This window comes from Pteropus vampyrus, unplaced genomic scaffold, assembly GCF_000151845.1.
Source record: "Pteropus vampyrus isolate Shadow unplaced genomic scaffold, Pvam_2.0 Scaffold195, whole genome shotgun sequence".
Taxonomy (NCBI): Eukaryota; Metazoa; Chordata; class Mammalia; order Chiroptera; family Pteropodidae; genus Pteropus; species Pteropus vampyrus.
Window position 1 is genome coordinate 1,228,115 of NW_011888976.1, and position 15,471 is coordinate 1,243,585.

Below are 15,471 nucleotides of genomic sequence, written 5' to 3' on the forward strand. Positions count from 1 at the left end.
TTTTCTGCGTCTATTGATATGATTGTATGATTCTTATTTTTTAATTTGTTTATGTGGTGCATCACATTAATTGATTTGCATATGTTGAACCATCCCTGTGCCTCTGGTATGAAGTCCACTTGATCATGGTGTATAATTTTTTTAATACGTTGCTGTATTTGATTCACTAGTATCTTATTTAGTATTTTTGCATCTGTGTTCATGAGAGGTTGTAGTTTTCTCTTTTTCTGTTATCTTTACCAGGTTTTGGTATCAGGGTAATATTGGCTTCATAAAATGAGCTGGGAAGTATGGCCTCTTCTTCGATTTTTTGAAAGAGTTTGAGGAGAGTAGGTATTAAATCTTTGAATGTTAGGTAGAATTCACTGGTAAAGCCATCTGGTCTTGGACTTTACTTTTTGGTAGGTTTTTAATGATTATTTCAATTTCTATACCGCTGATCAGTCTATTTAGATTTTTCAGTTCTGAGTCTGTCTAGGAAGGTTATATCTTTCTAAGTACTGGCCCACTTCTTCTAAGTTATTATATTTGATATTATATACTTTTTCATAGTATTATTCTTGTGTAATCCTTTCTATTTCTGTGGTGTCTGTTGTAATTTCTCCTCTTTCACCCCTAATTTTGTTTATTTGTGTCCTTTCTCTTTTTTCTTTAGTGAGTCTTGCCAGGGGTTTGTCAATTTTATTAACCTTCTCAAAGAACCAGCTCTTTGTTGCAATCATTTTTTTCTATTTTTTTTTTCATTTTCAATTTCATTTAATTCTACTCTAATTTGGATTCTTTCTTTTATTCTGTGATTTTAGGCTTTATTTGTTTATCTTTTACTTTCTGGTAGCTCGGTGTTTCCATTGCTTCCTTGTCCTTGTGTATGTTTTATGTGGGGTTTTTTTTGCGGGGGGGTTGGGTTTTGTGGGTTTTCCCTCTGGTCCTTCTGGTTTTATGTTATATATCTCAGTTCTAAATCTTCGGTGTGTAGTTACCATTACAAACAAGTAGAGGATAGTTATGTATATATAGCAGTCCATTTTCTTCTGCATGTGCCTTATCTCCATTCCCTTTTGTGAATTTGGGTCTTTGAATCCTCCCCATTTCTGTCATTGTTGTCTCAATTTGTCCCTATGTATGCTGAACATTCATTACTATCTTGCTATAGCAAATCTCTTATTGTTTAAGCTTATAATGCCCTGTTCTTAGAGTTGCACTCCTCTGCTTCTACATGCCTGCTAGTTGCCTTACTCCTAGTTGTGTTTTTTTTTTTTTTTTGGTCATTTTGTTTTAGGCGAGCTGACCCCTTTCAGTATTTCCTGTAATACAGGCCTTGTAGTGGAGAATTCCCTCAATTTTTCTATGTCTGTAAAGGTCTTTATTCCTCATTCATATCTAAAGAAGAATTTTGTTGGATACATTATTCTTAGGTGGTGTAGTTTCTTTCATTTAATAGTTTGAATATTTGATTCCGCTCCTTTCTGGATTGTAAGGTTTGTGTGAAGTCCGACGATAACCTAGTGGTTTTTCTTTATAGGTTACTGTCTTCTTTTCCTTGGCTGCCCTGAGAATTCTTTGTCATTGATTTTTGATAATTTTAATATAATGTGTCTTTTGGGGTTGAGATAATTGGGTGTTCTTTTGACTTCTTGAATTACAAGCTCCAATTCATTCCTTAGATTTGGGAAATTCTTGTCAACTATTTGTCTGAAAATGCTTTCTAATCCCTGCTTTTTCCTCCCCTTCGAGAATGCCCATTCTTATTATGTTTCCTCTCCTGATGGTATCAGCTAGTTCTTGTATTTCTCTTTCATTATTTTCATTTTTAGATTTCTCTCTTCTTCCTTCTGATTTATTTCTAGATTTCTGTCTTCAATATCATTTATCCTTTCCTCCATTTTGTTGACTCTATTTCCCGACCTTGATATTTCATTTTTCATCTCTTGAAGTGTGTTCTTCATCTCCAGAAGTTCTATTTGGTTCTTTTTGAGGCTTTTAATCTCCTTGCCAAAGGAACAACTGCTCATCTAGTTGTTTTTTCAGTTCCTGAAATTGTTGATATGAATTGTTTTGGATCTCATTGAGTTTTTTCAGAAGTACCATCCTGAATTCTCTGTCATTTAAGTCGCATATTTCTATGTTTTTAAGCTTATTTTCTGGAGATTTTTCTCTTTCTTTCTTTCTTTCTTTCTTTTTGTCCCCTTGGTTGTTAATGGTGTTTAATGGACTATTTCTCTGCCTGGGCATTAATGAAAGTATTTTTTTTTTTTCCAGAAAGATTTATTATATAAAAGTCTCTAGCCTGTTGCAAAGAAGTTGTTTTTCTTTTGATTTCCAGTGAGTGGCGTCTAAGCCTCTCGGATCTTTGCTTTATATAAAGCCTTAATAATGCTTTTTTTCCTCTTATATTCATTCACGCTCGCTACCCTCAGTCTCAGTCCTTTTCAATGTTAGCGACAGTTTCGGTAGCATTTGCTCAGATTCCCCTTGGGCTCCATGGTGTTTGTTCCAGAAGATATGGGGCAAGGAGCCCTCTGGGCTCAGCCTCACTTTATGCAGCCATGACTGGTAACAATCAACTGTTGTTTCAATGCCATTCCCGCTTCTCTGCCATCTCCATTTCTCTGCTTTTTGCCCTGAGCCCCGAGCCCTGCCATGGGCTGCATGGAGCTCAAAGCTCTCCCAGGCAGGGCTATTCAGCGAACCCGCTGCACCTTCTCTCCTACTCCTCCTCATGCAGGGAGCTCCAGCTGCGAGAGGCAGCTTCTTTGTTTCTCCCAGTCCACCACCCAACATCCAGGGTTCTGACCTGTGGTAGCTCTTATACACAGATCTCACACTCAGAGGTGCTGGTATGCAGTTTGGGTGTTTTTTGTTGAGTGTTAGATGTTCAGCTTATTTTTGTTTCAAGAAGAAAGATCTGGGGATGTCTCTCATTCCACCATGTTTTTAGGAATGTTTCTATGCTTTTAAATTATTTTGGGCATCCAAGTACTCAGTTGGTGTTGTGGGGCTTAACACTGCCATCTGCAGGCAGGGAGCTGTTTCAGGAACTGACTAGTACTTTGGTGGCAGTAGATTTTTTTCCAGGCTGGGTTGAGTGCCATTCAACTAATTAAGGGTGCATTAAGCTTAGATTGAGTAAGATTTGCCTCTTGGATAGCCCCGAAGAGGTGAGGGGTGATTATTTAAAACAGAAGGGGGGCGGTGCTCAACAAAGACAACTCAGTTTTTAAAATGGGCTCCAAAGATACACAAATGGCCAATAAGCACATAAAAAGATGCTGAACATCATTAGCCATCAAGGAAATGCAAATCAAAACCACAGTGAGGTGCCACTTCACACTAGGAATAGATGTTATCAAAAAGATGATAAGTATTGGTGATGTAGAGAAATTGGAAGCCTCAAGATTGCTGGTGGGAATGAAAAATGGTGCAACTATTCAGGATAACAGTGTGGCAGTTCTTCAAAAGGTTAAACATTTTCTATATGGTTCAGCAATTCTACTTTTAAATATATGCCCAAGAGAAATGAAAACATGTCCACTCAACATGTATGCAAATGTACAGCATTATTCAGAGGAGCCAAAAAGTGGAAGCAATCCAAATGCCTACCTACCAATGGATAAAGAAAATGTGGTATGTCCATACAATGGAATATTATTCATCATAAAAAAGAATGAAGTACTGATACAAACTACAACATGGAAGAACCTTAAAAACACACTAAGTGAAAGGAGCCACTTTAAAAAGACTATACAATTGTATAATTCCATTTATATGAAATGTCCAGAGTAGGCAAATGTATAAGACAAAAAGTAGGTAAATGGTTGCCAGGAGCTGAGGAAAGGAGAAATGGGAGTAACTGTTAATGAGTATGGGGTTTCTTTGTGGGGCCAGACCTTGTCAATTCAATTGAGATGCAGTGACAAAGAACCTTTAAGAGGAAAAATCAATTTTTAGATTGAAAAACCAAAGCATCATGGGATTCTTCCATTTAGGAGAAGAAAAAGGACACAAGCCAGGATACAGGATGTTTTTAGGTATGTAATAAACATGAGGGGAGTAATGTAATTACATTATTTATAATAATTAAAAATTCTACAGCTTCAGAAATAATCTTTGGTTTGATATCCAAAACACTATCCTTAACTCAGCTTTTCTGAAGAAGGGCCAGCTTTATTTCTAAATAATTGTATCCTGGATACATTATTTCTTCACACTACTCCACAGGGAAAAAAAAGATATGCAATACTTTGAAAAGTGTATATTGTTCATCCAATATAAGAAAGCCAACTAAATAAAGTCCAACCAGTTCCTTACTGAACCATTTGCAATTTTAGAGCACAAATGAGATGAAATCAGTAAAAATGCAAACTAGGAATAGTTTAATACAGTTAAGATGTACATCGGCAACTCTAGGATAACATTAAAGTGGAGTTACTGGGCAAAATGGATTGCATTATATAAACACTTTGACATAATCAGTGCAAAATGGAGAAGATGGGAAGTGATTCAGTTTGTTTTCAGTGAAGTTTCTGAAGAAAATTGAAAATTGTGAGTAAAAAACCCTAACAATATGAACATGATTTTGACAAGCTAAGAGTTAGAATGAATCCAGCTGTTGTTGCTAGTTATATTTAGGGTGACATCAGCCAACTGAACTAAAAGGTTTAGTATTTTGAAGGTCTACAATTTAAAGATGATCATTTATATATAAAATGTTAATTTTAGCACCTGGCTTCAATATAATTTAATACACTATGAAGATGGCCAACTTGCAAAAATATTTTTTCCATAATTTTTAACGTCATTAGCTTAATGGATTTTTTTTTAAGCTTACCTTGGATTTAAGGTTATTTTCAAGACAAGATTTTTAATAAGTAGTTTAGTCTTTTTTATGATTATGCATTAGAATTTGGTAAGGTACATTCAGCCACAGCCATCTGTTTCTTAGGAATTAGTATTTAGACATTCTTGCTCTCTACTACTGTGTACCTAAACTGGGATTTAGGAAGTGGTAACAGTGTAACATGGCTAAACCATTTAGAAGCCAACGTTGGTAAGCAAATTCATTCCCTGAAATCACTGAAATGGACTCATATTTTTAAAGTGACTTTTATTTTTTTGTTATACTAAGTTTTTAATTATTTGTATTTATACTCCAGACTTTGGTATTTTTGTAACGTTATTCCCAAATCTATTAAAAAGAAGCAATGAGCTTGTAAAAATAAGTAGGAATTGCTGAAGAAGAGCTCTCTGGAAAATATATAGGTTGTATAATCCATTGTGAATAATTTAGTTCATGACTGCAACAACATGATTGCTTAGACTAAACAAGTTTTAAAATTCATTGGTAGAGATTCCACTTCATATCTACTTTGATGCCTAAAATAAAAAAATGTAAAATAAGTTGGCGAGGATGTGGAGAAATTGAAACTCTCATAACTTGCTGGTGGGAATGTAAAACGATGTGGCCACTTCTGTGGTAACATTTTGGCAGTTTCTCAAAAAGTCAATTACCATATGGCCTAGCAATCCACTCTTAGGTATATAACCAAAAGAATTGAAAACAGGTGTTCAAACAAAACTTGTACACAAATGTTCATAGCAGCATTATTCATAATAGTCAAAAGGTGGGAACAACCCAAATGTCCATTTGTATAATTAAAATGTGGTATAACCATACAATAGATTATTATTCACCCATACAAAGGAGTGAAGTACATATACATGGATAAACCTTTTAAAAACATTGTGCTAAGTGAAAGAAGTCAGACATAAAAGATCACATATAATTCCATTTATATGAAATATCCATAATTGGGAAATCCATTGAGGCAGAAAGCAGATTAGTAGTTGCCTGGGAGCTGGAGGGGAGGAGGGAATAGGAAAAGACTGCTTAATGGGTAAGGGGTTTTCCTTTTCGGGTGATGAAAATGTTTTGAAACTAGAGATGATGGTTGCTCCACATTGTGAATGTACTAAATGCAATGGAATTACACTTATAAATGGTTTTATGTGAATTTCAATTTAAAAAATGCTTTGGTATTGCCATCTCAGAATGTAGTTATTCTAAAGTTAGTGCTGTAAAAATCACCCAAATTAATACAACTAATACATTCAATAAGTTAAAGCATGGACTTTCTCATTAAGTGGGACCACAGAAGTGGGATATTACCCACATCAGTTAAAGCTCTTAAAGGTGTTTCCTCTCCCAAAATTAAATCTAGATAACATTTCCTTCTAGTACTATATTAACAAAATATTAAAAATTTCAAGACATTTAAATGTTCAGAAAATTAGTGTTGACTATAATTTTTGAAAGATTTTCCTTTTTGAATTGCCATGTGAATCTTGTGATAAAACTAGCAGAGCAAACTATTACCTCTCATTAATTTGGATTTTGGTTTTGTCTCAAACCATTTTGAAGAGAACCTCTTGTTTTTCATAGCTGGAGAATAGGCGGCCTATAGCTGTCAGTTTCCACCAGAGAGATCTTACCACAGTAGTGTTCTTTGGACCCCCTCTCCCTCTATTATGTTCCTCAGAGGACTACCTCCAGACCAATACTATCACATTATATCAGGCCTTGGCCTCTCAGAAAAGTTATCACTCAGTGAAATTCTTGGAATTTTGGAACAACCGATTTTAGTATTCAGAATTTTAAAGAACATTACAGCCTGAAATGATCTGTTAATAAATTATGAACTAGTGTATATGTCTACAGTGGCAACTGTGCAAGAGTTCATAGAACAGGATAATGTTTTATAATATTCTTAGTCATTTATAATCATTATAGAATTTTGGAACGTTAATTCCTACAGCAAGAATTTGTGACATAAAATGTGGTTTACCATAGGACTTTTCACATTAAAATTAAATGTACTAAAAATCCAAATGTAATTGAAAAATTCAGTCACAAAGATGGCTTTAAACACTTAAACATTTCTGAATAATGCTTTATTCTAACTCGTGAATACAAGGAAATTTTTGTATGCTATTTATTGTTTTCTTAGTGTTCCCTACCTTTGGACTCCTATATACTAACATCTGTATACTGAAGATTTAACCAGAGTATATGGCACTTCATAGTATTCTATATTTTAATATTCTGAAATGCCTATATACGATCTGATCACATTGTTTCGTCAGCAAATATCAAATTTAAAGATTCTGGATGTGGAATGTTTGATAAGTGCTTAAAGTTTTCTGAACAGAGTTCAATTTAGCTAGCCATGTTATTAACATAGGACCTATATATTTTTCTCATGGGCATGAGTATGTCATGTTACCATTTTTCTTTTGTTTTTCAACTTTTTGCTTTAAAGCTGTTTTCTCTCAAGTTATTTTAAGAGTTCTGTCAACATGTTTGTTTTAAAGCAGACCAAAACCAAGTTTTAAAAGGAAAGCACATTTTGCAAAACAGATTCTGCTTTTAATATATTATTTATGTATTTGTAAACTTATGTTAAAATGCTCTCAGAAATGTTATTTACGAAAGCACAATTCGGTAGCATCAATTTTTCATTTATAGCTTTTTCTAAACAAGATTCCAAGAAACTGCCACCTTAATTTTTCCCTTCAAGTACTTTTAAGTACTTCAAAGTTCAATGTGAAGTGCAGGTAAAACCCTCTGACATTCTCAAGCTTACTAAACTAAAAGTTAACAATATATTGATTGGATAGTGAGCAGAGTATGAAAGTATAGGCTACTTTACCAAAAGGGGAACATTCTTATGCTGTTGGGTTTAGAGATGAAATAATTTGGAACAAAGGCTCTCATGACTGGAAAATCAGCTCTTGAAGTTGGTGGGCTTTTAATATCTATAAGCTAGAAATTAAATGCAGAAATGAGATAACAGTTATCCTGAACATCAAAAAAGCAAACAGCTAAAGCATTTTACAAATTAGGTATGGTAATAATTGACTGAGAAATGCTTGATTACCACTCTAGGCTAGACAGTAATCAGTAAAACTGTAATTTCTAATTTTAAAAAGTTTGGCTTTATATTAATTTTTTACAGTATATAAATTATATATACAATGTTTCCCTGTAACTCAAACTATAATGTTCAAATCTATAAAAGGAATAGTTTTAGGTGCTCAAAAGCCGCCCTACTCCTTTCTCCTATTTGTAAAAACCAACAATTTCAAAATATTCTAGCATAGAAATGCTCAATAGTTCATCCAAAATTTAAAGCCCACATCAGTAGGCAATTTCTCACAAAGTAATGTATTGTGCTGTATTCTTTAATATCACATGGTCAAATACCCTGTTGATTTATGAACATTTTTCATGAGCAAGAGTTATTAAAGACAATGGGATAGGGTTGACTTTGTTGCTCTTCACTTTGAATACTAAATTGTGCTTGCATCTTAAGAAAGAGAATATAAATATGTCCACTTGTACCATACATTAAAAACTAAAACACTAAAAATAAGAGAATGAAAATATGTTAATTCAAAATGAAAGATGAGAAGCAATAACAATTGATGATGGTATATTTTAATCTTTTGTTAAAGCTCTGAAATTGTATTAAATTGCTAACCAAACTGAGGTAGAGGTAGACCTTAATGTTATTTCTTCCATGTGTCAGAACTTAGGCCTCTCACCTTAACTTGAATGCATTTTTTCTATAATTATATAAACATGATTCCATCTGACATATGTTATGACAGAAAAATTATAGCATCATTCAAATGGTTTTTTACAAAACTCTTAATTACTAGCTAAAAAAAAGTACTTATCAAATGTACACAATAATTCAATGTTCTTCCTGCCAGTCATAAATATGTCTGTTTTTCCTCCAAGTGTAAGACAAAAAAGGGTAGGGAAACTGTATTATGCAAAGATTATGAACAGTCATGTAATGAAGACACTGGAACATAACTAGTAGCATAAGAACACTGTACCTTAGTGTCTCATTTTCCTCTTTGAAGGTTACACATAAACTTTGTGTTAAATCTCCTACTAAAGCAGACTTAAATTCCATTAAAGAAAACTCTATTTCCATTTTAAATCACATACAAGTGCTATGTGATCAGAGGGATGGGAAACACTAGGTAAGGCCTGGTGGGTGGTAACTTCTTCATGACTAGGTAGTGGAATCACCTGTTCAACCTCTAAAGCATTTAAGTCAATGAAAATGTAATCCAGACATCCATGAAAGCCACCAACATAATTTGTGTAAGCAGGTTCACCACAAGCACTTTTCAGTTTCAAGAAATGGGTAAGAGACATGTTGCATCGTTCCTCTTCCCCATTGGAAGCCCAGTCTTCATGATCCTCTGGAATGTTGCCATTGATGACAAAATGATACATTCCTGTTGATGGGGTACTATTAAAGTCCCCACAAAATATAACTGGTATGCCAGGATACAGATCACATGAGACATGTCTAATGTGAGTCAGGGCTACTGCCATTTGAATGAGACGAATGTATCCACCTATAAATATAAAAAAACATGAATGTAAGTACTTTTTCAAATTGCCTTTAAGTTAAAAAAAATAATGCACAAACTTCAGTATCTAGGTAACATGCAAGATATATATTTGTGTGTGTGTGGTGGGAGATTGGATGAAGGTGACCAAAAGATATAAAGCTTCCAGTTATAAGTCCTAGGGACGTAACATACATGATGACCACAGTTAACACACCTGTATGGTATATTAGAAAGTTGCTAAGAGGGTAAATTCTGAAAGTTCTCATCACAAGAAAGAAAAATCTTTTTGTATCTATATGAGGTATTGGATGTTAACTAAGCTTGTTGTGGTAACTGTTTCACAATATATGTAAGTCAAGTCATGTTATGTTATATACCTTAAACTTGTATAGTGCTATATGTCAATTATATGTCAATAAAACTTAAAGAAAAAAAAATATTTTTGTAAAACAGCTTTACTGACCTTAAGTTACCAATGTTTAAGTCACTTGTGAAAATCAGTAAAACCTACCTTTGGGATGCCAGTAGAGATGAGTATTAGCAACACATATCTTTTTAGAAGAGTCCTTTGTAGACTGAAGAACAGAAACCTAAAACGAACAGAAAGTGCCAAGACTTCAGTTGCTATCTGTCAATCTTCTGAATATTTTTTTATCTAAGACTATATGATGAACTAACATTTTACTCTATATCCTTCTCATACTAATGAAATATCACAATTATTAAATTTCACTTTAATTATCAAGAGTTTTCAAATACAGTAGTGCCCCCTTATCCATTGGGGATATGTTCCAAGACCCCCAGTGGATGCCTGAAACTGCAGACAGTACCAAACCCTATATATACTATGCTTTTTCTATGATAAAGTTTAATTTACAAATTAGGCACAGTAAGAGATTAGCAATAAAACAGATTATAACAATATGTATAATATAATAAAAATTATGTGAATGTGGTCTCTCAAAATCTCATTGTACTGTATTCACCCTTCTTGTGATATGAGATGATACAATGCCTACGTAATGAAATGAAGTGAGTCAAAGACGTAGGCATTATGACACAGCATCAGGTTCTAAGGGTTACTTGAATACAAGCACTGTGATACCGTGACAGTTCATCTGATGCCCAAGACAGCTACCAAGTGACTAATAGGACAGTTAGGGTAACTTGAATGGGTAAGATGGACAAAGGAGTGGTTCACGTACAGAGCTGGACAGAGCAAGGCTCAAGGTTCCATTCATGCTACTCAAAACAGCAGGCAATTTAAAATGTATGCATTGCTTATTTCTGAAAATTTTCATTAAGTATTTTCAGAGCACAGGTAACTGAAACCAGGGAAATCCATGAAACCACTAAGGGGGACTATTCATGTATATGTGAATAGGACTCACTGAAACATGTTTAATAATAGTCCAACATATACAGGTGGTATAAAAAGAATACATTTTAGATAATAACACTAAGATTGGAGATAGTGTTTTTAAGTGGATAAGCACAGGCTTTGGAGTGAGGCAGACTTAGGTTTGAATACCCACTCTACCATTTACAGCAGTGTGACCTGAAGAGAGACACTTTTTTTCTAAACCAACTTTGTCATTGATAAAAAAGAATAATTATAATCTCCTCCCCCCCAACCCCGCAAGGGGGACTATGGTGTGGTTTCAATTAAATGAGCTTACGTGGAGGTGCATGAAACACAATAGGTGCTCAAAATGGTAGCTACTCTTCTTACTGTGAACAAAATCAATTACCTAAAACTCTGAACAAACACAAAATGAACATGTCATGAAAAATTAAGATAGCTTAAGACTGCTTAGGCTAAGTAGCAGTTAATATCCTGCCCAGTGATAATGGAATATATAACTAACTGTAAGAATCTTGGCTCCACACTTGTGTGAACTTGGATAAATAAACTTGACCACTTCCTCATTTATAAAATGGGAAGAATAACATCTAAATAATGGGAATAGCAGGATTACTATAAGCCCAAAATTAAAATAGCTAATATTTATGGAGCACTTTGTAAAACATGTCACTTAAATTTTAAGTACTTTAGAATGCGTTAGAACAGTGCTTGGCGAGTAATAAGAAAATATTAGCTATTACTATCATTCTTGTTTTTAGCATGTGTCTCCCACTAGATTGTAAGCACTGATAAAAGACCCTATTTGTCTTGTTCAAGGCAACCTGCAGCGTGCTCAATCAGTATCTACCCAATGAACGAAAGCTAACCTTTGTGCTGAAGACACAAGAGCAAACCTTGCAGTAAAATCTGTATTGTTGTTTCATCTCAATTATAAGCAGCTCTACCCCCATCCCTTTCCAGGGCCCTAAAAAAATGGACGAATGTGTAAAGAGACTGGCGTGGCGGAATTACTTTACCTGAAGGACAGAAGATCTCTGGAACACCCTCTCCTGCGCCGATGGGTACAAAACTACTTTCTCCAGCAGTTCTTTGTGAAGTGGATCAGACTCCAGAGCTTCATGGAAAGAAATATCATGCTGGCTAAGAAGGCTGAACTTGGACTTTCGGTAAAAAGTGGCCAGGCCTTCCTGCTGCTTGATTCGAAACACGCCCTCCAGCCCAAAGGCCTCAAGGGCCGGCACCAAGCTGTCTGTAAACACGTTGCGGTCAACCTCCTGCAAACAGATGAGGTCGGCGTTGTAGCCGGTGAGTTCTTTCTGTATAAGATTTTGGCGGTAGTCGAGCTCCAGGGCGTAAGGGGCACAGTAAGGGTACAGGATGGTCCGCGAGAACTCAGTTTGGGCGTACGTGTCAGCCAGTATGTTGTAGGAGACGGTGCGGATGAGAGCATCGTCCGTCACTTTCTTGGTGTAGAGATGTCGGTGATCAAAGGTGCAAGTGCCCGGCCCGGCCTCCACTAGACACACACTTTCCAACTCCCGACTGGGCCCAAAGCGCTGCCCATTGCCTGGGGTGCAATGCAGCTTGAGCCGTAGCCCGATGTCAGCATTGGACGGGGTGTAGACGCGCTCGTCCACACCCGTTTCCGTCCAACTAGGAGAGGGAGAAGAGCGAGACAATGACGAGGGGCCCCCGCCATCAGGCTGTGCCGATCCCGGTTTGGCTTCCTTGTACCAGCGGAACAGGGAGCCGGCGGGATCCCCAAATTCGAGGCTGAGTTTGGGGCACACCGGAAAGCCGGCCATGATGTAGCGTGGCAACTGCAGCTCAGTGAAGGCGGGCGGGTTGCGCTCCACTTTGTACTTGACATCGCCGATCTGCAAGACCGCGCCGTCCTGCCACGCGTCTACATTGAGCACGTCTTCAGCCACTGCTTCCTCCCGGTAGTACAGCTTCACCACGGGCTCGCAGGCCGCAGCCGGCTCTGGCCCGGGCCCCGCACAGGCCACGTTTGGCCGGTTCTTCCGGCTCTTCTTGGCGGCAGCCGCCTTAGCGTGGCCTTTGAGGGCATTGGTGGCGATCCGGCTGAGGGCCCGACCCAGCGGCTCGCTCTGGTCACGCTGCATGTTCTTATGGCTGCCGTCCGCCAGCGCGAACGACAGGCTTAGTTTAGGCTCCGAGGGCACACATCGCACTACAGCACGCTCCATCGCGCCCGCCACGGTCTCAGTCGTAGCCTCAGCCCGACTGTGCCGCTCGACGGCCGCGCGGACCCCACGAAGCGCGGCACGGGCGCCTGGGAGCCTCCACATGAACCTGGTGCCCCAGCGGCTGACAAGACAGGCGGCCGAATTGCCGCTAAGTCTCAGGTGGAAACAGAGGAGCAGCAGCCGCCGGCTCCGGGACCCATTCAGTCCCTAAACTTCCGGCCCGCGAGGAGAGGGTGCAGGTGCTCCCGCCATGCACTTTCGCCAAGTCCGCGCAGCTGCTCCTTTTTTCCATAGCCACGTCTGTTTCTAGTAGCTCCCATCTTAATTTTCGTCTTCAACGGGAGTCATAAAGAGGGGAAAATTAAGAAAATATAGAGCTGCCTGAGGGAACTATTAGGCTGCATGTCGTTATCGAAAGTGCAGTTAGAGGATGAAAGGGAAGGTGCGCCAAGCCGGAAGTGGCTGGGTGGTGTCACGGGTTCCGCTTCCCTGGAGGAGGCGGGTGCCTTGCTGGGGCTGTAACTTCCTGCACCGTTCTCGCAGTGTTTGGGGCTGAGCTGCACGAGAGCGTCGGTAACTCTACCTGTATTGCCAGCCTGGCTTCGGGAGTGGAAAACGTTGCTCAACTCCTGTCCACAGCATTCCCGACGCTGCCAACCCTCTTCCGAGGTGTGGTGGGTTCGCCTCAAGCGGAGCAAGCGCCGACGTGCGGAGCTGAGCTTTTGTGGTAGTTAATAACAACGGGCAATATATAGTAACTCCCGTTTAGTGAGCGATGACTGTCAAAAACGTCCTTTACTGATGTGAGGCCCAAGAGATTAAGTTACTTGTTCCAGGTCACACAGCATTGCTGAATGAATGACAAGAGACTGAGAATAGCCAGCGAGTATGAAAAAATAAGTGTAGTTTCATCGAAAGTCAAATGAAGAAATTATTTCAAGAAACATTATGTTTAATATAATTTAATATTCTGTAATTACTGAAGAAAAACCTTGAAAGTTCAAAGAACAAATTGAAAAGTCTCTTCTTGACAAAGGATCTGTTTGTATACACTTTACCACAGTCTATAACTATAGTGGGTATTTAATAATAAGCCATACCTTTTCCCCTGGCTTACGATGAGGAAAATAAGCTTTTTTAACTGTGTTCTAAAAGGAGGGTGAATTTTGCAGTCATTTGAAATTTCTATTCCTGCCCTCCCTGTCCCTACCCAGCAAGCATTTGACAGGTGACTGGATGCCGATGATATATATACATATATGTATGTATATATCCTCCAGGGCTTACAGTATGGGGATAAAAGTCATATCAACTAACTGACCTAAGGAAAGACAAAAATAAATCTCAGTACTCCATAGTACCCACATTCAGCAGTATGAATTTTAAAATGGCATTTTTCTTATCCCCCCAATTTTCCTTTCTGTGACTTTGCAGGACTCAATCTTAAATCAGACTATGTAAACATAAAAGTCCTATTAGAAAAAGTGACTTTCCTTCAAGCAAACTGATCTAATCTAACCCTGTAGCAGGATCTTAATCATGGTTTTGAGATAGATGCCTTAAAGTGTCATACTTCTTTCTTTTAGTTGTTTATTTTGATATTTTTTGAGAGTAAAACATACCCATTGTGAAAGAAATACGTCTACCCTCGACTCCTATACATACACAAACAATTATGAATATATGCTCTTACTCCTACTTTTTTACACAAATAGGAATGTAATATACCCATGGTTCAGCATCTTCCTCATTTTACTATCTTTTGTCAATTCTTCCAAGAGCAAGTGTCTGAGTGAAAGTGTTCTGAAAATGCCACAACTTCACATAGAAAGTTTAATTTGAACTCAAAATAATACATAATAGTATGTTTGAAGCTATACTTTTATGAGGCTAAATTATAGCATAAGTACATAAATTATATACATTATAAAACATTCAACAGAAACAAATTTTCAAGGAATGAGATAAAAGTGTAAACACAAGTTCCCACCTTTTCTTCCTGCTGCCCTTGGGTGTGTGAACCCCGCTTTGGGGCGCCCACTGAGAGTAGCGGGGGTCACCAGGGCGCAGGAGCGTGGGGGCCGCCCTGGGCAGAGGCGGAGTCGGTGCTACTGATCCGCACCGCTGGGGAAGCGGAATCTACAGGCGGGATCCGCGAGGGGGCGCCCCGGCCTGGGGGGCCGGGAGGCCGGGGAGCCCGGGCACGGGGATCCCGGGCAGAAGGATCGTGGGCGCGGAGAAAGAGCGTGAGGCGACTCTGGCAGCAGCCGCGACAGGTGTTCCACCAGGTGCCACTTCTCCTGGACTTGCTGCAGCAGAGCGAGCGGCTGGTTAACAGAGGCGCCTCCTCCCACGAGCCGGCAGCGGTGAAGCGGTCAGCTCCCCAGCTGCAGCTCAGCGGCCCGCGGTCCGCGGCTCGCCCCCTGCCCCAGGCCCCGCCCCCGCCAGAGGCCACGCCCACCG

At 38.5% G+C, this 15,471-nt stretch overlaps 2 protein-coding genes across 2 annotated transcripts in view; one reads left to right on the plus strand and one right to left on the minus strand.

The window, feature by feature from the left end:
• Positions 1–6,933: 6,933 nt before the first annotated feature.
• On the minus strand, positions 6,934–13,307 carry PDE12 (phosphodiesterase 12). The gene is made up of 3 exons (XM_011371792.2): positions 11,815–13,307; positions 9,944–10,022; positions 6,934–9,435 (listed from the first exon to the last, which is right to left on the minus strand). Exons 1-3 carry the CDS (start codon positions 13,108–13,110, stop codon positions 8,993–8,995), a joined length of 1,818 nt encoding a protein of 605 aa, XP_011370094.1. The 5' UTR covers positions 13,111–13,307; the 3' UTR covers positions 6,934–8,992.
• A 264-nt stretch (positions 13,308–13,571) lies between these two features.
• Positions 13,572–15,471, plus strand: part of DNAH12 (dynein axonemal heavy chain 12) — a 228,350-nt gene continuing 226,450 nt past the window's right edge. Inside the window, exon 1 of the mRNA XM_023537644.1 lies at positions 13,572–13,677. The gene's annotated coding sequence lies outside the window, so the exon portion shown is untranslated. The remainder of the gene's footprint in view (positions 13,678–15,471) is intronic.